Here is a 25,074-nt window from a genome sequence, read left to right on the forward strand (position 1 = left end):
CCAAACCTCCATGGGGTGAGGGTCCCCATTGGGGGGGAGGGGGGCTTGACCAGCCTGCAAACAGCCATCAGCCCCTCACCCAGGCTGGCCAGGCACCCCTGTGGGGACCCCCACTCTGAAGGGGGTGTGACCAGCTGCAAACAGCCATCAGCCCCTCACCCAGGCTGGCCAGGCACCCCAGCGGGACCCCCACCCTGATCTGGGACACCCTTCAGGGCAAACCAGCTGGCCCCCACCCATGCACCAGGCTTCTATCTTATATAATAAAAGGTAATATGCAAACTGACCCTAACAGCAGAACGACTGGGAAAGACTGGTCATTATGATACATACTGACCACCAGGGGGCAGATGCTCAATGCAGGAGCTGTCCCCTGGTGGTCAGTGCACTCCCACAGGGGGAGCTCAGCTCAGCCACAAGCCAGGCTGACGGTTGCCAGTACAGCGGTGGTGGTGGGAGCCTCTCCCACCTCCTCAGCAGCGCTAAGGATGTCCGACTGCAGCTTAGGCCTGCTCCCCGCTGGCAAGTGGACATCCCCCGAGGGCTCCCGGGCTGCCAGAGGGATGTCTGATTGCCAGCTTAGGCCCAATCCCCCGGGGAGCGGGCCTAAGCCAGCAGGTGGTCATCCCCCGAGGGTCCCAGACTGCGAGAGGGCACAGGCCGGGCTGAGAGACCCCCCTCCCCGAGTGCACAAATTCTTGTGCACCGGGCCTCTAGTCTATATATATAAAAAGCCAGCAACCAGAACGCTGTACGACCAAAATGACTGGTCACTATGACACCCACTGCAGCCAGCAAACCAGTCATATCTGGGGGTGTGGCCGGCCGGCCAACCTCCCACGGCCCCTCCCCCGACCGGCCCCCGCCCCTGATCACCTCCCCTATGCCAATAGGGGGCGGGGCCGGCCTGCCAACCTCATGCAGCCCCTCCCCGCAGCAGACCCCGCCCCTGATGGCCCCCTCCCACCCTGATTGGACCGCAGCCCCTCCCCATGGCCTGCCTCGCCCCTGATCACCCCCCTACCCCAATAGGGGGCAGGGCCGGCCAGCCAACCTCCTGCAGCCCCTCCCTCTGGCCAACCCCACCCTTGATCTACCCCCTTACCCCAACAGGGGACAGGGCCTCTGGCCAACCTCCTGCAGCCCCTCCCCCCACCTGGCCCCACCCCAGATCGGCCCCCTGACCCCAATCAGCCAGCGGCTCCTCCCCCAGCCAACTCCACCCCTGATCACCCCCCTACACATCAATCGGGGGTGGGGCTGGCTGGCCAACATCCCATGGCCCCTCCCCCCAGCCGGCCCGCCCTGTTCGCCCCCGATTGGGGCGGGCCAGCTGGCCAACCTACGACCATCTCCTCCTCCTGACAGGTCCAGCCCCGATCCGCTCTGATTGGGGCCAGGACGGCCGGACCCCACCCGTGCACGAATTCGTGCACTGGGCCTCTAGTTATAAATAATGCTGCAATAAACATGGGTGTTCATATACCTTTCCGAGTTAGTATTTTTCTTTTCTTCTAATAAAGACACAGAAGTAAAATCGCTGGATCATATGGTAGTTCAATTTTTAATATTTTGAGGAAACTTCATACTGTTTTCTATAGTAGATGCACCAATTTATATTCCCATCAACAGTGCACAAGGGTTCCCTTTTCTCCACATTCTCACCAACTCGTGTGTTTGATAATAGCCAATCTAGTAATTCTGAGATGATACTGCATTATTGTTTTAATTTGCATTTCCCTGGTGAATGGTGATGTTGAGCACTTTTTCATGTACTTATTGAAGGCCATTGGTATGGCTTCTCTGGAAGAATATCTGTTCAAAATCTCTGCCCATTTTTTAATCAGATTTTTTTTTTTTTTTTTTTTTGCTATTGAGTTGTATGAGATCTATAGTTTGGACATTAGCCTCTTATCAGATATATAATTTGCAATTATTTTCTCCCATTCAGTAGGTTGCCTTTTCCTTTTGTTGACAGTTTCCTGTGCTGTGCAGAAGATTTTTAGTTTGATATAATCCTTCCTACATGTTTATTTTTGCTTTTAGTGTTAGATCAGTGATGGCGAACCTATGACACGCGTGTCAGAGGTGACACGCGAACTCATTTTTTGGTTGATTTTTCTTTGTTAAATGGCATTTAAATATGTAAAATAAATATCAGAAGTATAAATCTTTGTTTTACTATGGTTGCAAATATCAAAAAATTTCTATATGTAACACGGCACCAGAGTTAAGTTAGGGTTTTTCAAAATGCTGACACGCTGAGCTCAAAAGGTTCGCCATCACTGTGTTAGATTCAGAAAATCATCACTCACCAAGAACTATGTCAATGAACTTACCACCTATGTTTTCTTTTAGTTTTTTGGTTTCAAGGCATGTTTTACCTTTCAAGGTAAAATTCGTGCACTCGGGGGGGGGGGGGGTCCCTCAGCCTGGCCTGCACGCTCTCACAGTCCAGGACCCCTCAGGGGACGTCCGCCAGCCAGCTTAGACCCAATCCCCCTAAGCCAGCAGTCAGACATCCCTCCCGCACTCGGGAACTCCTCGCTCCTTACCTCCCGCCTGCAGTGGAGGCAGTAGGTATTGAAGGCAAAAAGACTTCTGGCTGAGCAGCGCTCTCCACTGGTGAGCGCAGCAGTGGTGGCGGGAGCCTCTCTCGCCTCTGAGGCAGCACTAAGGAGCAGCCAGCCCAGCTTCTGGCTGAGCGGCACACCCCCTGTGGGAACGCACTGACCACCAAAGGGCAGCTCCTGCATTGAGTGTCTGCCCCCTGGTGGTCAGTGTGCGTCATAGCAGGCAGTTTTTCTGTTGTTCGGTCGATTTGCATGTTAGGATTTTATTATATAGGATTTTAAATTCACATGTTGTTAAAGAATTTTTGGAAAATATAGCCAAGCAGAAAGAAAGATTAAGAATATGACAATTTAATATGAAGATGTGCCCAAGTCAGCTCTCCAGGAGTCAGAACCCAGGTCCAGCACTTATTAGCTGTGTCACTTTACCTTTCTGAGTCTTTGTGAAAAATGCTAAAAAATGAATCTGAAATACTCTGCCCGCAAACCTTCTCATAGCTTGCTCCTTCCTATTACTCTGGTCTGCTCAAATGGTAATTCCCAAGAAAAAACTTCCTCTGTTTTATTTTTCCTCATAGCATTTGATACACACAGCGTCTGAAATTATATTGTTTATTCATGTATTATCTGTCTCTCCTATTAGAACGTAAATCCTAGGAGGGCACAGATTATACCTGTGTTCTTTACTGTTTTGTTTCCACTGGCTAGAATAAAAACTGATAAAATGTAGATACTACTAAACATCTGTTAATGATTAAATACTACCACCTAACTAGAAGGGTCTTTGGGAAGATTACATAAGACAATGAAAGTAAAGCTCATGACCCCAAATATGACATTCAATAAATAACAGCTACTAGTTTAATCTTTCATTAGCATTTATTTTAATTACACTATGATTAAAAGTACAAGCTGCCTAGTTCAAGATATGCTAGTATTATAATGTCTGGTCCAGAGCAGTGTTTCTCAAACTTCAGTGCACCACAGAGTCACCTGGAGACTTGTCATTACACAGACTTCCAGCCTTATCCCCAGAGATCCTGACTCACAGACCCACAGTGAGGCCCACAGATATGCGCTCCTAACAAGCTCCCAGGTGATGCTGCTAGTCAGCACCTTGAATAGCAAGTGTATGTACCACAAGATTTTTAAACACTGAGTATCAATGCATCAGAAGTTCTCTATAAATTTAAATACTTGTGTATTTATAATACTTGTTCAAAAATAATAAATGGTTGGTAGTACTTAAATTTTACCATTTTACGATTAAATTCTTCCTCCATCCTTCCATATTACCACATAAAATCATGTCACTTAATTGTCACATCAACTATATTTAACTATCAATTAACCCTTGTTCTTTGCATAAGTTAAAACCAAGTACAACATTGTGTTTTTCCAAATAATTCAATCTTAGGGGATTAATGCAATAATCTCTGAAAGGGCAAAAAGAAGAAAACTTTCCTGTATTATAACACAGAATTCTGTGTCTAAACCTTCCCTTTTTTCCTGAGAAAAGAATAACCAGATTCTTATAGCATGCTAACCACGAAAGAGTTAAGAACCAATGCACTATATTCTACACATTTTAACTATTGGAAAAAGGTCCTTTGTTCTTCTTAGTTTAAGTGAAAAGTCTTCCATTTTAAATCAACAAACTATACATCCTCTATGTAACCTTAAAAAGTTCCTCAGAACCCTAGTGCAAAAGATAGAGCAGCCCTTAACTTAGAGCCACCAATCTCCAGTCCTCAACCCAGCATCTCTCCCTCTCCCTGCCTAAGGCACACAAGACTCGCACCTATATTTTAGAACAGCCGTGGGCAAACTACGGCCTGCGGGCCGGATCCGGCCTGTTTGAAATGAATAAAACTAAAAAAAAAAAAGACCGTACCCTTTTATGTAATGATGTTTACTTTGAATTTATATTAGTTCACACAAACACTCCATCCATGCTTTTGTTCCGGCCTTCCGGTCCAGTTTAAGAACCCATTGTGGCCCTCGAGTCAAAAAGTTTGCCCACCCCTGTTTTAGAAGGTAGTTTTTAAAAATTTGTAATTCCTAACCAACACTATCTACATGCCTTTCAAGCTACCTATCACTGCATTTGAATCTTTGAAAGGAAAAACACACAATAAAATAACCAACCGACTGGCTATTTACTTATTCATGTAAGCCTTTATTGAGTACTCAAGTATCAGGTGCTAAGAATACACTTAACCCAAATCTGTCTGTGGTAGCAGGTGGATGGAATATCTTGGAGGAAATGATTTTTGAAGAATGGGTAACTGCTAGCCAGGTATACAGGAGAAGTGCATTCCAAGCAGAACAAGCTGCTAAACAAATTATTTGCACATGGTGTGTGTTGGATGGTGGGACAGAAATCGGTCACACCTATGTAGCTTTAATTTGGGGGGCATTAGGGTATCTTCAGGAAATTTTGGGTTAGCTGAAGAGTGAGTGATGAAGACAGCAAGATGTTTAAATGACCACCACTGTAACACTGGTTAAGAGTGGGCTGCAGTGACTGGTGAGCAGTAATGAGGACCTGGACAGTCATGGGGGAAGGAAGTGAAAGGACAGATTTAAGAGATACTAAGGAGAGAGACCAGTCAGGACTTTGGCCCTGTTTTGATAGTGAGGGTAAATGGAGTCAAGTGTGGAATATACTTCTTGTTTGGACAACAGAGTGTTAGAATCTCATTCATTCATTGTTAGGTATGTTGAGTTCCACCAGCTGAGCTCACACAGAAAAGAAAAAGATCCAAATACATGTGTAGAAATTTCTTCTTATCTTATGAGAAGTTTTGCTTGATAGAGTTTTAAGTTCCCAATTATCTTTTTTTTTTTAACCAATCTAACCCAGAGGCTAGCAAAGTGCTAATTATTTATTTTTAAAAATTCAATAATTATTTGTGAGAACATATTTATTTCCTTAGGTCTGTTGGATTATTAAAATTATCTTATAGACTTATAACTATAGTAAATGCAGATTTAGTTCCTCTAGTATTTTCTCATTTAAAACTAAAAACTCATATTTATGTTTTAAATTTTTAAACTTTCATCTTTTTATAGAATGTCATTGGCCTGCTGAAGGGAAGTGATGATAGTAAGCTTTTATAAGTTTCCCCCCCAACTTCTTGCCAGAATCCTAGGGTACAGCTAGCCCTGCCATCTCTGGCTCCCCCTTCCTTCTGATTGGCTTGCCCCTTTCTCCTCCTCCTACTGAGCTGTAGTGCTAACAACATCAAGGGCTGCTGCAGTCAGCCATCCTGCTGGTCCTTCTGGCCCTTCTTTCTACATCTATACAGAAGTCAGTGTTAGTTCCAGAATTTTTCAATGGGAGAATGGGAGAGCAAAAACCTCTCTGATTTGAAGAGAGAAAAAGCTGACATGCCTTTGCAGAGTATTTTGAAAGAAGAGTAAAGCAACTTCATTTATCCATATCAAAGCAGGGAGAGCCACTCATGATCCCTATTTCCCACCCTAATGCACCTCCACTGCCCAAAAACTAATGTCCCTGCCTGAGAAGATCTAGGACCTATGGCTTTAGGAATTTCAGAAAACACTTTAGTTCCTTATTTTGCATTCCATTCTACTGCAATAACCTGACATATACCTGTTATTTTATCATTCTGTTTTATTACTAGTATTTTCATCACACTTACTAGTATTAACATCCAATTTTATTTTATACATTTCTTAACTTGATTACTCTATCTTTCTTCACTTGACCAGAAAGTCCAGAAGGGCAGATTCCACATCTGGTTTTGCTCACCATTAATAAAGCGCTATTTATATATTTCAAACTTGAACAGTAAGACCAAAATCTTTTATTTATAATTAGTTTCATAATAAAAATTATTCTTTACTTATAGGAACATAAAAGTATAGTCTTTGTACAAAGTTATGACATTCTTTTTATATGACTAAGTCAAGACTGAAAATATTATGGTGTATCACATTGTCATTTAACACTTCTCACTTTCCTCCTGTCCAATTTGGTCATCTTACTTTTCTATTTTATACTGCTCTTAAATCACAATGCCACTGTATCTGTCCCACATTATACATAAGAAAACCAGGTAATATCAAAGACCAACCAATGACTGAAAAACACTACTTCGTGGTGCTATTTATTTTATCAGTACTAATAAGAGAATATTTTACAAGTGAAATAATTTTTGCCTTATATAAGCCCTATTGTAACTACAAAGAAAAAAATACATAGAATTCCAAGGACTGGATGTGCATAACTATTCCATAGTTAGCACTATGGAATCCTCAGACACTGGGTTGAGTACCTGACTCCATCAACTCTGTTCTTTGTTCTCTGTTGATGATAAAAGGTCACATTTGTTTTTTTCCACTGTCTTTTCATCACACTGCTGCCATTTTTATTCTCTCTCAGTAAAGGGGCTTGTTAACTTCCAAGTGATTTTTCAGGCCAGAATGACTGAAAATGCAGTTAAACTGTCACTCACCTTTTTATACGTTAAATTGCTGTTGCAAGCATAAACATAACCCTTGCTTATAAATGGGTTATTTATACTTCTAGAATCTTTTGTTTTTCCTCCAAAAAAGTTACATTTAAATTGGGATTCCATTATGCCCCAAATATTTTCTGAGAAGAACAGATATAAAATCTATCCTATCTAATAAAAGAGAAACATGGTAATTAGCCATATGACCGCTACCCTTCCCATTGGCTAATCAGCAAGATATGCAAATTAATCGCCAGCCAAGATGGTGGCTAATTTGCATATGTTGGCTCCAAGCCACGGACTGAGGCTTTAGGCCTGGGTAAGGGAGGAGCCAGCCAGCAATCATTGAGCCAGCAATGGTTGATGGCGGAGATGGCGGGGGGAACCAGGGTGGAGCCAGCCAGCAATCCTTGATGTCAGCGGTGGCAGGGAGCTGGGGATGCCCTGGCCCAGGCCTAACGCCTTGGCCTGAGGCTTTAGGCCTGGGCCAGGGAGGAGCCAGCCAGCGATCGTTAAGCCAGCGATCCTTGGTGGCGGCAGCGGCGGGGAGCTGGGGGTGCCCCGGCCCAGGCCTAACACCTCGGCCAGAGGCTTTAGGCTTAGGCCAGGGAGGAGCCAGCCAGCGATCGGGTGTGGTGGGAGCTGGGGGTGCCCCGGCCCAGGCCTAAAGCCTCAGCCAGAGGCTTTAGGCCTGGGCCGGGGAGGAGCCAGCCAGCGATCGTTGATGGCGGCGGCGGTGGCAGGGAGTGGGGGGTGCCCCGGCCCAGGCCTAAAACCTCGGCCCGAGGCTTTAGGCCTGGGTCAGGGAGGAGCCAGCCAGCGATCCTTGATGGCTGCGGTGGCGGGGAGCTGGGGGTGCCCCGGCCCAGGCCTAACGCCTCAGCCAGAGGCTTTAGGCTTGGGCAGGGGAGAAGCCAGCCAGTGATCCTTGATGGTGGTGGCGGCCAGAACCGGGGCACAGCCAGCCAGCGATCCTTGATGGCCACGGCGGCTGGGAGCTGGGGGTGCCGTGGCCCAGGGCTAATGACTCGCCAGAGGTGTTAGGCCTGGGCAGGGGCCAAACCAGCAATTGGTGTGAACTACAGAGGAAACACCTTTTCTGACTGCTGATTGGTTAAGCTCCCTGTATGCCACTGGTAATATTCTTAGTAACTTGGGTAATAAGAGTCCAAAAAGTGATCTAGGGTTTTTTTTAACCACACTCCTGGAGAAAAAAAGGAAGGTCTGCTGCTGGAGGGTTAAGAAATGTCATATCCTGTCCTAGCCAGTTTGGCTCAGTGGATAATGCCTCAGCCTGCCCAACGCAGATTCTGGGTTCAATTCTGACCAAGGGCACGTATCTAGGTTGCAGGTTCCTCCCTGGCTCCGCCCAGATCAGGGCTCATGCAGGAGGCAACCAATCAAAGTGTTCCTCTCACTTTGATGTTTCTCTCTGTCTTTCCCTTTCTCTTCCACATTCTCTAAAAATCAATGGAAACATATCCCTAGGTGAGGATAAAGAAAGAAAGAAATGTCATATCCTATGAAAGACACTTCTTGAAAATGCCTAAAGAAAGTTGTCATTTTTTCATGGTAAAGGGACTGGAGTCCGTGTTAATGAAAACACCTTGGTGGCTGCGGTGACTGGCAGTGGCTGCAACAGTGCGGTGATGGGGCTGGTGCCTTCCCCTGATCAGGCCGGTCGACTCCCACAAAGGGAGGCCAGACTGTGGCTTAGGTCCGCTCCCCAAGGGGAGCAGGGAGCAGGTAGTAGGATATCCCCTAGGGCTCCCAGTATGTGATAGGGGGCAAGCTGGGCTGAGGGAACCCACTCCCCAGTGTACAAAATTTTGTGCACCGGGCCCCTAGTATTATATAGGTAGAAAATGAAAAATTTGTGCTTTCTTATTTTCTTCCAAACGCTTTGGCAGTTATTGCTGGAGACATCCAAATATAAAAGCAATGCACACATGTTAGAAGCAAAAAAGCAAAACAGACTGTGATCCATGTCCAGGTACCATGCTTGGTATAGTGGGAAACATGGAAGTATAAGATAAAGTCTCCACTCTAGGGTAGCGACATCCTATTGGCTCTTCCTCCAAAACACATCCACAACCCAATCACTCTTCCCTACCTCCATCTCACACCTCATTACCCTAGGTCAGTGGTCGTCAAACTCATTAGTCAACAGAGCCAAATATCAACAGTACAACGAGTGAAATTTCTTTTGAGAGCCAAATTTTTTAAACTTAAACTATATAGGTAGGTACATTGTTATTAACTTAACTAGGGTACTCCTAAGGCTTAGGAAGAGCCACATTCAAGGGGCCAAAGAGCCACATGTGGCTCACGAGCCGCAGTTTGCCGACCACGGCTAGGTGAAGGCCCTGTAATCTTCCACTGACCTGTAGCAATGGTCTTCTAACTGATTTGCTCTTCTTTGAACCTGCCAAGGACATTCCTACCTCAAGGCCTTGTATTTGATCTTCCCTCTGCCTACAATGCTTGCTCTTCCCATATATTCACAGAGTTCAATCCCTTCAAGTTTCTGTTCAAATGTCATCATATCAAAGAGGCCAACCTGACACTCTACATAAAATAACCCCACCTCTCCTATCTACAAACTGCCTTTGTTCCTCTTCATAGCATTTATTACTAATGTGACACATATTTATTATTAGTTTCCCCTAAAACTCCTTGAGAGCAGAGATATTTTACTATCTTGTTCACTGCTGTATCCTCTGTGCTTAGAATGGTGCATGGCACACAGTAGGTATTCAATAAGTATCTGTTGATGACATTTAACTGGTAATTGATCAAGTTAAATAATGATATAGGGCAATGGTAAATTAGTACTTCAAGATATTCATAGTTAATTGCCAACTGAACAGCATGGGCCAGTAATAACCAAGGGAATATACACCAGCATCACCTGGAAAGGTTTTTTAAAATACACCTGCCCAGACCTCACAACAGCCACCAAACCTCTCCAGGTGGAGTTCTGAACATGAGTATGTTTAAACTGTTTCCTAGGTGATTCCATTTTTTTAAAAGTATATTTTATTGATTTTTTTACAGAGAGGAAGGGAGAGGGATAGAGAGTTGGACACATCGATCAGCTGCCTCCTGCACACTCCCTACTGGGAATGTGCCTGCAACCAAGGTACATGCCCTTGACTGGAATCGAACCTGGGACCCTTCAGTTCGCAGGCCGACGCTCTATCCACTGAGCCAAACCGGTCAGGGCTGTGATTACATTTTTTACAAACTGTGATAAAATACATGTAACATAAAATTTGCCATTTTAACCATTTCCAGGTGTTTATATTTTGCACCCCTGTTTAAAACTATGGTATAATATTTCAGTTCAGCAGAGGTAATATAATTGAATGAGAGGATTTAAAAAAAAGAGAGAGAGACCATTTTATCTGAGAAAGAGCATGGGCTTTGGAGTTGAATACAGGTCCACTACTCATTAGCTATGAGACTAGGCAAATTACTTAACTCAAAGTTTCCACACCCACAGAATAAAGATAACCTTTTACCCTTCTTTCTTCCCACTCCAAACTGCTCCAAGGTTACTCTAAAGCTAAAATGAAATCTAGTAAATATATAAAATATCTAGTTTTGTGAAAATAGGCATTAAACTAGAATTATTGGAATTACTTTAATTGAAATAGAAAAATAAATTCATATTGGCAGAACCACAAAAGTAAAATCCTGGTATAAGTGGCTAGGAAAATTTTTCTTTATCTACTGATAGGGCAGCTGAGAAAGAAACTTGGAGTTCCACGGATACGATCATCTTAGAACAGTAATTCTGAAACCTGAGTGCTTCAGAATCCCATGGAGAGCTGGTTAAATGCAGATTGATGGTCGAACTCCCAGAGTTTCTGATTTGGTAATTCTGGGTGGGGCCTGAGAATTTGCATTTCTAACAAGTTCCCAAGTGATGCTGAGCTACTAGTTAGTAGTCTAAGGGCACACAAAGTTTTCGTTATCCTAGATGAGTAAGCCTGAGATCTACTGTACAGCATGGTGACTATGGGTAACAATACTGTGTTGTATACCTAAAATTTGCTAAGAGGGTATATTTAATGTTAAGTGCTCTTATCAAAAATAATCTTTATATATATAAAAGCCTAAGCGACCGACCAGCCAGCCATTCGAGCAGTAGCTATAATGCACACTGACCACCAGGGGGCAGACGCTCAACGCACAGGCATGGAAATATGGAACAGACCAATGCATCTCAGAGGAAAAGGGGCCGGGGGAGGGTAGAAAGAGATTAACCAAAGATCTTATATGCATACTAGAGGCCTGGTACACAAATTTGTGCACTGGTGGGGTCCCTCAGCCTGGCCTGCAGGAATCAGGCCGAAACTGGCACTCCAACATCCCCCAAGGGGTCCCGGATTGTGAGAGGGCGCAGGCCAGGCCGAGGGACCCCACCCTTGCACAAATCTGTGCACCAGGACTCTAGTAATAAAAAGGGGATGGGAGGAAACTTTGGGAGGTGATAAATGGGTTTATGGCATAGATGTGGTGATGGTTTTACAGGTGTATACTTGTCTCTAAACTCATCAAGTTGTATACATTAAACAGGTACAGCTGTTTATATGTCAACCACACCTCAATAAAGTAGTTTAAAAAAATAACAATGGATTAAAGTATGCATATTCTAACAAAGCCTCTGAACAGATTAATTCCTTCAGTATAATTTTTAAAAAATATTTTTAGTGATTTCAAGGGGAATGGAGAGGGAGAGATAGAAACATCAATGAGAGAGAATCATTGATTGGCTGCCTCCTGCACACCCCCTACGGGGGATCAAGCTGCAACCCGGGTATGTGCCCTTGACCGGAATCAATCCGGGAACCCTTTGGTCCATAGGCCATTGCTCTATCCACTGAGCCAAACCGGCTAGGGCTTTCAGTATAATTTTTACTTAAAAACCTAAAACAGTTTACTTAAAAAAACAACAACTATAACCAATAATATGCTTATTATTTTTAGAACATTTAAAAATCAGCAAAAAACCATTATAATTTAAATAATACAAGAAAAATTTCATGTCACTAGTATCCTAATGACAAATTCAATCCTGAAAATATATTTAAAGTTAAAATAATTATTAGAATACTCATTTTTTTAAAAGTTAAAAACTAGATAAAAACAAAATGTGGCAATTTTAAAAGAGCAAGTGTAACCCATAACTTCTGATGAGTACATGACAAAATTACTTACAGGTATGGAGGCATTCCGTCACTGTAGTTGGCTTGATCAGATACCCTTTACAGATGTAGCAGGTGATGTAAGGATTGAAATCTTTCACCAAGTGTTTCCTTTGGGTAGCCATTCGTAGTTAGCTAGGGCTGGCTTCAGTAGTTCGGGTAATGAAGGGTTTTTTAAGTGGATAAAAGTCTGATCCCAAGAGCTGGTATGGAGTTCCCAACTGGATATCCTGAGGCATGAGAACTAACATCCAGATCTATCATGAGATTGCTGGTCATCACTCCTTTTGGTGGTTCTGCTTTCCCATACCTGTTTCCACAATAATTTAAGAGATAAGAGAAAACAGTGTTAGATTCATCATACTGTATTAATACCATTATATTAGCAGCAAGTGTTACATGTTCTAAATTGGGTAAACAGATGAAGAGAACATTGCCTTACTGTAACTTTAGTCTGTAAACCTGCTACAATTTAATTCAGAATAATGGCAAACTGATGACTCCTGAAGCCTCAACTATCCACCTCTATACCAATCACATCAAGGCTATTAACTCCAGTTTTTCCATCTTTACCTCTTTAGTAATGCATTCTGTCTGCTTTACTGCTCTATTAGGAGCTCCTGGCGATACAAGTTAAAGGATTCAAAATTAAAATCATTATTGACTCTATCAAAATGGTCTGTTTCCATTTTGTACCCCATAGCCAGTCAGTAGTCAAATCAAGTTGATGTCCTTTTCCTTTCCATCCACAGCCACCCAATTCACCTTCACTCTATCTTATATTCTGCTACCAGGTTAGCAAAGAATGTCAAAGGAAGAATGACAAAGAATGTCAGTGTCTCCTCTTTACAACCAGAAAAACGTTTAAATTTCTTAGCTTCTGGAGGCTCTATGCCCTCCATCCAACAAGACCTTCCTCTCCTCTGTCTAGATCATCGATTGTCACCTGCAAGAGGCACACTGGTGTGTCACAAGAATTTTTAAAACATGATTGCATTTATCAGGGGCACTGCCTTCTTTTCTCTTAGATTGTCAAATTAAAAAATGACAATAGCCATCTGGTGTGAATGAATCCAAGTTACCTATTTTTCTTTGTCAGACCAACAAAAAATCTATTTTCTGGTGTGCTGCAGAATTTTAGTAGTTTATGTGTGCCATGAGATGAAAAAGGTCGAAAACTACTGGGCTAGATCCTACCTATCCTTCAAAACCCTTCTCCAAAGATATCCTCAGTGTAATCTCTCCATGGTTTTTAACCCCTAATTCTTTCCTGTTACATTTTCCTTTTATATATTTTTAAAATATATTTTTATTGATTTCAGAGAGAAAGAGAGAGGGAGAGAGAGGAGAATCATTGATTGGCTGCCTCCTGCACACCCCCTACTGGGGATCAAGCCCGAAACCTGGGCATGTGCCCTTGATGGGAACTTAACCTGGGACCTTTCAGTCTGCAGGCTGAAGCTCTATCCACTGAGCCAAACCAGCTAGAGCTCCTTTTACATATTTTGATTTATAGTTATACTAGAGGTCCAGTGCACGGATTCATACACCGCAAACTGGGACCCTTCGGGTGATGTAGGACTGCTGCTTTTAGCCCAATCCCCACAGGCAAGGCCGAGGGACCCCACCAGTGCACGAATCCTCTAGTATGCATATAAGATCTTTGGTTAATCTCTTCCTCCCCATTCCCCCTTCACTCTAAGATTCATCAGTCTGTTCCATGTTTCCATGCCTGTGCGTTGAGCATCTGCCCCCTGGTGGTCAGTGCCCGTCATAGCTACTGGTTATATGGTAGAACAGTCAGACTTTATATATATAGATTCACTCTTTATCTCCTCTATTAGACTACAAAACTCTTTGCTAGAAACTGGTTGAATTTAGTAAATGTCTATATAACCTGGGCAATGTTACTTATCCTAAGTCTGCTGTTGTTTTTGTCAAACTGTAAAATGAAAATAAGACTGCCAGTCTCCTAGAGTGGTGAGGATTAAATGAGACAATATACATAAAACTAGCACACAGTAAAAGCTGAAAATCATTACGTTTTTTCCAGACACGTTTTGCACAGTTGACTTGAACATAAGATTACTTAAAAAAAAAAAAGTCTCAAAGGTTTCATTATAACAAATGTATCATCTTAGGAAACAAGCATGAAAAAGGTGATGTACTAAATTTAATTCTGTAAACAGGAACTTTTTTCCTCTCTTAGCTGTTCATTCATTGGTAAGTATACATAAAGCCACCAGGAAGGTAAGAGGAAAGTGCAAGAAACCGGCTCTGCGAGTAATCATCCTATCGGCCGGGAAGACTGTGGAGGGTGCAGCAGAAAGAGAGCATTATGAACCCTCAGGGGTCTGGGTTCTGGTCCTGGGCTCTGCGTGACCTTCAGCGAGCCTGTGCCATCCCTGCGCCGCCCGCGCCTTCCCCCTGGACCCGGGCTCGGGCCGCCTCCCCACAGGTAGGTTCGCAGGGAAGCTCCCAGGACGCCAAGTTCTCGGAAAGGGGAAGCGCGTCGGGACCTGGGGCGGAATGGAGGTCCTGAGCCCCACAGCCCGGTCCCCACGACAGAAAGGAAGCAGGACGCGCAGTGACCGCGCAGGGGCGGCAGGAACTTTTCCGCGTCCTCCCGCGGCGGGACCGGCAGTACGTCCGCGGGCGCCCCACGCTCAGTCCGCCCCGCCCGCCCCGCAGGTGCCGGCCCCTCGGACACGCCGCTCTGCCGCCGGCGCTGCTGGGGAGGACGCCCGCCTCCCCCGGCCCGGCGCCCGCAGCCCTCTCCGCCCCGAAGGGGAGGCCGCGCCGCTGAAGCCCCCAAACCCGGGCCGGCCGCCCCCGCCCCCGCAGGAGTCTCCCGGTCCACGCGCGCCGGGCCGCGGCAGGTGCCTGGAGGGGCCGGTGCCGCTCGCCCTCCGGGCCCAAAGTTGGGCGGGAGCGCGGGGGCGGCGGGGTTCCGGCCCCGCGGCCGCCCTCCAACCCGCCGGGTACCTACCCGCGGCCGCCGCCGCCGCCGCCGCCGCTCCTCGCCCGCCAGCGCGCCGGCCTCACAGGAAGGAAAGTGAAAGAGAAACAGCGCCCGCCGAGGCCTGGCCGGTCCCGCCGCCCCGTCCGCCCTCCCCCTGCAGGCGGGAGCGCGCCGGCTCCGCGGGGCCACTCGGCTCGGGCACGAGAGGGCGCGACGGGCCTCGGGCCCAGGGCCGGTGCCGCCCCCAAGGGCAACTCCACCCCCTTCCAACCGCCGGCGCCAGCGACTGGCCCCGCCCTGGCCCCGCCCCCGCGCCTCGCCCGCAGGCCACGCCCCGGCCACGCCCCCGCGACACGCCCGCGGGCCCGTGCTCCACGCAGGTGCGGGGCCGCCCCGCCCGCCCCGCCGCGCGCTGCTGTGCGACACGTAGCTTTGGCCAATTTTATCTCCGTCCATCTCCCCACCGCCAGCCCCTCCCGGTCGTTTTTCATCCTAACAATGTCTGGTGTCGTTTTCCTGGCGGGCTTAACAGCAAAGGTCAGTGCTGAGAATGAGTCACCCGGCAAAACTCCTCTGGGCTGCGTCTTCCCCAAGCCAGTCCCACCTGGGCCAAGAGGGGGACGAAGGCATCCTTTCATTTGCACCTTATTTTTAAAAATCATTAACGAACTTGCTACTGTGGGGTGGGTCCCGACAGCATGACTGTTGACAACTGTAAGCACTAGGGAGCATGGTGGGGGAGGGGGTTTTAGGGGAGAGGTAGTTATGACTGTAAGGGTCATAACTTCTCGTGGACTTTGAGATCTTCAAACGACCATTCATTGCAAAAAAAAAAAAAAGTGTATTCAAAAGCATGCATTAAAAGATTCTTCAAAGTCATTCAATCCTATTCTGCATTCTACAAACTTATAAATTTCTACTACAGCCATTATTTTGCTAACCATAAATCAGATCTCGTTCTTCGCTTCTTAGAAGACTGCAATCTGGTCATCTCGGGGTAGCAGGGAAAACAGTGTGATCTCCACCCGTAAAACAAAAGTTAAAACTAACGTGACAAAGGGAATCCGCAAAGGGCAGCTTTCAATCTTGTGTAGTATTAGAAAGAGGAAAAGGTGTTGCAATTACATTATCTTTGCTTCTGTAGAAGTGAGAGCAGTGATGGTTGGTTAGGGAGTTGACAGTATTGGAAGAGGAGGGGAGAATTAATGCAAAATATTTGCTTTATCTCCAAAGTATTTGCTTTACCTCCAATTGACAGGAGTCACCTTGGTTATTACCAGAGTGGTCAACTGTGAAGAGGGCTCTAGTGACAAACCAGTGAACCCAATGCCCACTAAGCCAGCAGCCATATAGGTATTCAAAAATTCGTTTCAAATTTAAAATACACCAAAAAGGTAGACCAGGACTCCTTAAAATATCCAACTTATAGTTAAACTTATGTAGACTGTACATAACATTTTAAAATGACCATTTGTAATATCATAGCAGGACCAATACATTTTCGGAAACAGCATTCAATTACCACATTTTTAAGGCAAAGGTGATCTTTTTAAAGCCAACATGACCATTTCCAAGGTGAATCAACTTCAATAACTCACAGCAATCACAATGAGAATGAAAAACAAGTCTGGTCAAATGACTTCATAGCTGAAGGGTTACTCTTCAGATCTTTCATCTCGGAGACTAAACAGATCAATATGTGATTAGTCACTCTATTTCCAGTGTATTTAAAGTATGTAATGGAAGATACTACCATACATACTACAACATATACAATATGACCTGGGATTTTCCTACTCTGCATGTGAACCTACTTTAAATATAGATTTTAAAGAATAACATTTCATGAAGTCCAGGAGGCTTAAATGTGATTGGTGATCAACATTTTGAGTGGAGTTAATTAGCATTCCCTGAAGAAATGAGCTTGAGGATGGATGTTAGGAGGATTTACATTGACAAAGGAGGGAGGGGGGGTGTCACAAAGACGCTATAGAGCAGTACCTCACAATAGATATGGCAAATGGTGGGCTTGAGGGTGGAGGAAAGAATTACCACCTTTGTAAGGAAATGTGTCCTTAGAAGCAGCATGGTTCCTAAAAAAATGTTCAGTGGTCTCTTCTTTGCCCTCTTCAGCAACCACCCTACCTTTCCCATCCCCCACCCCCAAAACCAAAAATGCATAAGCACAAAAAAGAAAAAAAATTCAAACATCTGTCTGATTAAAAAAATAACAAAAGAGAAGGCAAGAGAGAATGTTACGAAGGGGTAACTTTCCTGACCTACGTGCAGGTTCTTAGCATTTAAACATAAGACTTTCAGCTGCTCCATTGCCTCCTCTTCTCCCCTGGGGCAGCGCTCTAGTAGCTCACTCTTTAGTTCCCTGGTTCTGACAGTGGGGGCTGTAACAAACCTGAGAAGCCTCAATATGAGGGGTGGCTCTGATAACAAATCTCAAGTACCAGTGGGACCCTCAGTAAACAAAGGCCTGGAAGCAACTGGATATGCAGGGCCAGGAAGAAGAAAAGGCAGATAAAAGAATCATAGCTGGGAGTTCCCTTATCACTAATCTACTTCAGCTTTCTCATTTTTCAGAGGTAGAAAGCAAGATCCTGAAAAGTGGCAAATTCATAACCACAGAGCTGATTTTGGTAAAGCCAAGACCAAAACAAAGGTACCAGTTCCATATTATTTTACACCTCTCAGGAGAACTTCTCAAGTCCAAGAATTGAAGGGCCGTCTGGTAAGAAACAAGTTAACTTTAAAGGAACAAAGGGAGAGAAGAATGGATGAAGAGAGGGCAGGAAATAGCTGTCTGGATGGTATTGAGGAGTGAACTGGACACTGGTGATTCCCCATCAAAGAAGCATAATCCCAAAGCAGTAACTTGTTTCATTTGAGCACTGATCGACATTCGTCCAGGAAACCACATATGGCTCTTGACAACCCTTCGAACTACTTGAAACGATCTATATACCTAACAAATGTTTTCATTACTTTATATTTTATGTCTAGATTTTTATTTCCATTAAGGCTGGGCAATGGATGGGTAATTCTGTACTGAAAAGTTCAGATTCCTTCCTTATCTTATGAATATATGTCTTCAATGAACTGTTGAACTGCTGTTTAATGGCATAACATTTTAAAAATAGGGTTATATCTTTACATTTGCCTGAAATATTAAATAATATGACTTTTTCTTGTAAATTATTTTATATATCTTAAGTAATGCTATTTAGTCTTTTAACGTGGAATATTTCTCACATAAGACTACCCTTTGTATTCTAAAAATCTTCTTACAGAGATCTTAGAATATATTAAAATGTAAAGTGTCCTACTGGGTCCAAGTATATTTATTTTATGGCCATGGATATTATAGCTCAAAATCTATGACTGCCTAAAATCAATGGTGGAGGAATGGGAGAGGAACAGAGAACTGAAAGACTTCCAATCACCCTTGACCATGTCTCTTTTTCTCTTATGCAGCCCTCTCCTGCAATCAATAATTCTCAAGGACTCTCTCTGCTAAATGTCTCTTGAATCCTTCCACTTAACCTACCCTGGTTCAGATCACTCTCATCTCTACTTGCCATTACTTCAATGAACTCTTAAGCAGTCTCCCTACAACTCTTCTCTGCCAAAACATTCTCCACAGCACAGTCAGAGGACTCTTTCTAACTACAAATTTGATCATGCTGCTCCCTGGCCTTAAAAAAAAAAAAAAAAAAAAAAAAAAAAAAAAAAAAAAAAAGCCCTTGTCCTTAGGATAAAGCCAAACACTTAATAAGCCCTTTCTGGACCCCTGTCACTTCTACAGCATCTCCCTTGGACTTCATGCTGCAGCCATAATGAACCTTTTTTACCCTCTGGCTAGAGAGAAGGGTCTTCTTTCAAATGAGCACCCTATCTCAATCTCCCCACCCTTGCTAAACCTAACCAACTGTTATTTATCCTGTTAGGTATCGGATGATCTCAAAGGCCACCTTCCCAGACACCTCAAAGTTGCTTAAGAGTTTCCTCAATATACATACACCACATGCATACATAACTCATACTAATTCTCTCAAGTCCCACATCACACTGTCTTGGATTATCTGATACACCTGTCTGGACAAACTACTAGTGTAAGCCCAGTAGACACATTGCTTGTCTGTACATCCCCAGCAGAGTGGATGGCAAATGGCAGGCATTCAAATAAATATTGACTGAAAAGCTGAATGACTGCACAAAATCTAAAACATATTCTGTGTATTTTCCTTCAGTTTCTTCTTGGAGGGATCTTTACAAAGGATGAGCTGCGTGTAGGACTACTAATTAAAATCACACCAGGGAGTACAGACTTATCCACAAGAGACAATTATAGGGCAATACACCAAATTTATTTATTTATTTTTTAATTAAATCTTTATTGTTCAGATTACATTTGTTCCTCTTTTTTTCCCCCCATAACTCCCCTCCTCCCAGTTCCCGCCCCACCTCCGCCCTCACTCCCCACCCACTGTCCTCATCCATAGGTGCACGATTTTTGTCCAGTCTCTTCCCACATCTCCCATTCCCCTTTCCCCCCCAAGAATAGTCAGTCCATTCCCTTTCTATGTCCCTGATTCATTATAATCACCAGTTCATTCTGTACATCAGATTATTTATTCACTTGATTCTTAGATTCACTTGTTGATAGATGCATGTTTGTTGTTCACTATTTGTATCTTTACCTTTTTCTTCTTCCTCTTCTTAAAGGATACCTTTCAGCATTTCGTATAGTACTGGTTTAGTGGTGATGAACTCCTTTAGCTTTTCCTTATCTGTGAAGCTCTTTATCTGACCTACAATTCTGAATGATAGCTTTGCTGGATAAAGTAATCTTGGTTGTAGGTTCTTGGTATCCATCACTTTGAATATTTCTTGCCATTCCCTTCTGGCCTGCAAAGTTTCTGTTGAGAAATCAGCTGACAGTCGTATGGGTATTCCCTTGTAGGTAATTGAGTCTCTTTCTCTTGCTGCTTTTAAGATTCTCTCTTTGTCTTTTGCTCTTGGCATTTTTAATTATGATGTGTCTTGGTGTGGTCCTCTTTGGATTCCTTTTGTTTGGGGTTCTCTGCGCTTCTTGGACCTGTAAGTCCATTTCTTTCACCAGGTGGGCGAAGTTTTCTGTCATGATTTCTTCAAATAGGTTTTCAATATCTTGCTGTCTCTCATCTTCTGGTACCCCTATAATTCTGATGTTGGTGCGTTTGAAACTGTCCCAGAGGCTCCTTACACTATCTTCGTATTTTCAGATTCTTTTTTCATTTTGCTTTTCCAGTTGGGTGTATTTTGCTTCTTCGAATTTCAAATCTTTGACTTGATTCTTGCGCTCCTCTGGTCTGCTGTTGGGTGTCTGTATATTATTCTTTATTTCAGTCAGTGTATGCTTAATTTCTAGTTGGTTCTTTATCACAACATCGAGGGTCTCATTAGATTTCTTGAGGCTCTCATCAAGTTTATCGGCAGTTTCTAGCAAATTATTGAAAGCCCTCAAAAGTGCATTTTTTAGCTCTATATCCTCCATTTCTGTCATGTTTTTTTGTCTCCACATTTTTTATGCTTTCTTGGTGCACCCCCTTGTGGTCTTTGTGCGCAGTCTTGTTCTAGTTAAGCCTTGATTGTTGTAGTTAATACTAGAGGGATTTGACCACCAGGCCGACTGGCTGTGAGAATCAGCTGTGTCTGCAGTGGGAAAACTTCTGTCCTCTGGAGAGGTGCTAATCTAGCCTTTGCCTGAGGCTATCCGGCAAATGGCTCTGCACAGGGCTTGGGTGGGTCGGGTCGCAGGGGATCAACAGGGCAGGTGGAGGGAGCAGTTACGGCTGCTCTCAGTCCCGTTCCCAGAGGCTCTGCTTCTCAGAACCCCAGCAACCGCTGCAAACCTCGGAGAGAAAGCTGCCCTCACGTTCCGACTGATGCCAGACAATCCCGCTTCTCCCGTTTGAGTCTGAGTCCCTAGAGACTCGCCCGGATCTGGAGCTCAGAGTCTGAGACTCCCTCCTGATTGAAAACGACAATCGCACCCTCAGCCACCAGCCGGCTCCACGCGCACCTCTGTACCTTTGTATTTTCCACACTGCGCCTCCTCTGAGCCTCGGAATGCTGTTCTCTTTCCTTCTAGTTGAAGAATCCCTCCTCAGCCAGCCTTCCTGTGGTTCTGGGTGATGTCCGTTCCGTCTTTTAGTTGTATTTTTGAAGTGGTTGTTTGCGGCAGCAATCTCCAGTGTTTACCTATGCGGCCATCTTGGTTTCCTCCCTACACCAAATTTATTAATGAAATGTTAAGTGGAACCTGATCAAAAGACAAAAACTCCAGTTGAAAGATGGAATGCCATGGGTGGTTAAGAAATTAGTCCCATATGATTAAGACTCTGCCAGTTACAAAGACAACAAGGTAAAACACCAAAAGTTATAGTATTAAATGAGAAAGCCAGAAAAAAGGAAGATAAATTAAGTCAATATACTAAAAGTGGGTACAGATAAGTAGCATAAGTACAGGGACTAGATTAGTCTGTGAAAGGCTGTGCAACTAGCTAAATAAATATTTCAAAGTGCTTGAAATACATTATGCTAAAGAGACAGGTCGACAATTTTTTCCCCTTTGAGAGTCAGAAAAACTAGCTGTAATTTCTTTACTGTGATGTCAACAGTTGGCTGAAGCTAGTTCCATTTACCACAGAAAGAACAGAGACTATCACTAAAATAAGTACAGACTCTAAGGAAAAACTGGATTTACTCCAATTATCAGGGCTGTGATATTTTAAAACATCACTATAGAACCACAACTGTTATTTCGGGAGGTCAGCTAACATTGCTGAGGATCATAAATGAACAAAACACTTAAATGCAGATACTCAGAATATTTCATCAAATCTGAATGTGGATAATTCTAAGTTTAGGAGTGGTTGTAGAAAAATTAGAAAAAAAAAATGTCCTACCCCCCAAAAAAGATATGAAATTCAATTCGAGCAAAAATGCATTACAGAAACTCAGTAACACAATCATTCAAGTATCAAAGGAGATTAGGCACAGGGATGAACAGGTCCTGATTTTACAGGTAGCTATGGCTTAGATTTGGAAGAAAGGTCCCCAGACTCAGTCAAGAGAATGTGGTTTTTAGTCAGGACAAATCACTTAATTTCCTTTGGCTTCGTGTTCTTCCTATGGAAATTGACATTAGTATCATCTTAATCACTGGTCTACAGGGAAGACCTTTATATACTTGTGTGTTGTTATAATGAGCATATAGAAGATTAAATGAGATGATTATTGAGAAGAATTTTTTTTACATTGCAAACTATAAAAAATACAAGGTCTCAGTGGTAATTTTGTGAACCACCAGCAGTTGAATAGTACCACCCAGCAGAGGTCCTGATACTAAGACATATTCAAAGATTGTCTGTAGAACAAATGAGATACTCCAGGCATGACAATCAGTGGGTCCGGAACACAACATAAAATAAGACATGCAATGTTCAGAAAGTACTCCTTCCTCTGCACCCATTTAAAAAAATCAAGATGTGGAAACCTAAATATTTCACTAAGCAATTCAAAATCACACAAAGAAAACCAGTTCCCCCAAAATGTTTAATAATGTGGGTTAGTTCAACAGTGTAGACCAAACATGTGAAACTCGTGGCCATCAGGCTGCATGCCTCATTTAAATAAACATAAACGAGGCATGCGGCCCGCCAGCAGAGTTTGACATGCTTGGTGTAGACTTAGTGTGTTAAATTTTTATCCACTCCCCTCAGATGAAGGGGTAGCAGAAATGTTTTCCATTAAAATGCAAATTCTCCAGAAGGGTCATAATTAAGCCCTTATGAGCCATCTCTTGAGCTATCTATTCCCAGCTCACCAGGATTAGTAGACTTCTTACTCCATAGGAGAACAGGAGGTTTTAGTTATAACACTTTAGCAGGGTATTAACTGAAACATTTTGCTGGCTAGGAGGCTGGGAAGCCAGAGGATGAAAGAAAGAGTATCTGAAAGAGGATGGCAAACCACCAAATTTGTTTCACAGTTTTGTCTTGGATCAAAAACAACAATAACAACAAAAAACTTCTTGAAAACAAAAGGGCAAGTTAATATGTCCATATATCTTCAACTTGACTAAGATGCTGGTTGATTTTTAAATACGTTTGCAGAAAAGCTAAGAGAAAACTGGCTTAAATTAAAGCAGTGGATAGCACCAATAATATAACATAGACATCCTTAATTCATGACCTTCAGGGTGATAAACCCTACAATAGTCTCAGATGCTGTGATAACATATCCTTGATAATTCAAGAAGAAACAAACAATATTTATCTTCAACGGTTTCTTCAATTCTGCCTGTTGAAAGAAGTCATCCTAGCTGACTGGAAAAACTCCTGCCATTTACCAGACCTTCATTTGATACCTTCCTTAATGAGAAGCTGTAAAAAAGCACCAGCATCAAAGCATCGTAGGTGAGGTGATGAATGAGAAGGCAAGATGGCTTAATAGAAAAGTGGTTAACAAAGTATGAGCTCTGTGAGGGCAAGGTATTTATCATTACAGCTGTATCCCTGGAATCAAGTCTAAAACATAATAGGCGCTCATTAAATATTGGTTGAATGAATGGACAAATGAACACGCAAATACATGAAATATGAATTTGCAATCAAGACTGCTCACATTCAAATTCTGGCAAAACCTCTTACTGGCTAGGTGTCATAGAGCAGAGAACTATTTTTGGTCTCAGTTTTCTCATCCCTTAAATGGATATAATAAAAGTACAAATCTCAGGAGTTTTTAAGATTATAGGAGCTAATACAAGTAATGCACTTAGTACATAGTAAGCACACAAATGCTTGCTGAATTGATTTTAAGAATTTCATACCCATAACCTTCCCTGCTATTGGGACAAAACAGCGATAAAAACAGGATAAAATTTAAGGCCCGATGGCCAACAAATACTTAGACAAATGCCTTAGTACAATTTATTTTCGATTAAGAAGTACATGGAGGCAGTATTTGGTCACCTAACTTTCCTGCCAGGTTCCCTTCCTCCCTCTACGAGAATTTCACAATAAGTTTTATCTTGAAGTGCTAACTGAGTAAAATATGAAAAGCATGGCTTAAATTACTCATCTCAAGTTGAAACCAGGAAATAGCATATGTCCATGGGAGTCTAAGGAGTTATGAACACTCAGAACTCCAGCTGAGTGACCTGGGTATAGTCTTAGAAAGGCAGAACTTAAATGTGATATAGTTAGTAACCTAAAATGTAATCAATTCTATTCTACCCCGTCTGAAATAACTTTGTGTAAATAGAAAAGGAATGAAGAGTATGAAGCTCACAAAAGGAAAGTACAAAGCACAAGATGTGGGCAATGTGTAGGCAACACTGCCTTGGACAGGAAGACACTGAACTTGACAAACTCAGAACTAGTCACCAGAGAAGTATGCTTGATCCTACCCAGGAGTGGGTCATGAGACCTGAGTTATCATCCTTCATCTCTGGCTCTGATTCCCAAAGTCACTGTATTGTTTTGTGTTCTCACAAATAATACCAAAATACCGGAAGCACATACCTGAGCTTCAAAGTTAATATTTTGTGACTATTCCACTTAAATTTTGAGATCTTCCTTTGTAATTTTAAGTGACGAACATCATGATATTGTGTTGTATTCTTCAGGAAAAGATGTATCATTTTGGAGCTGAGGACGTTAAGAAAATCTGATCAGCTTACTCTGGACCAAGTCCAGTGGTGAATCAGTCAGGGACAAGGCTGGACTTTTCCTGTTTCTGTAAAGCATATTTCCTTCAAATAAAAATGTTATGGATTAGCCAGTCAC

General features: G+C 43.3%; 1 protein-coding gene across 4 annotated transcripts in view; it reads right to left on the bottom strand.

The window, feature by feature from the left end:
- The window catches only part of PCGF5 (polycomb group ring finger 5), a 111,948-nt gene that overhangs the window by 48,410 nt on the left and 38,464 nt on the right, over nucleotides 1-25,074 (bottom strand). For 3 of the 4 annotated variants that reach the window (XM_070432722.1, XM_070432721.1, XM_070432719.1), the window contains exon 2: nucleotides 12,284-12,580. In XM_070432722.1, the coding sequence (XP_070288823.1) occupies nucleotides 12,284-12,395 (112 nt within the window). In that variant the 5' untranslated portion in view covers nucleotides 12,396-12,580. Of the gene's footprint in view, nucleotides 1-12,283; nucleotides 12,581-15,259; nucleotides 15,325-25,074 lie in introns of those variants that run through there. The other variant, XM_070432720.1, reaches the window with a different exon arrangement.

The sequence above is a fragment of the Myotis yumanensis genome, unplaced genomic scaffold (genome assembly GCF_028538775.1).
Source record: "Myotis yumanensis isolate MYYU_CA2020_CCGP unplaced genomic scaffold, mMyoYum1.0.hap1 SCAF_13, whole genome shotgun sequence".
NCBI lineage: Eukaryota > Metazoa > Chordata > Mammalia > Chiroptera > Vespertilionidae > Myotis > Myotis yumanensis.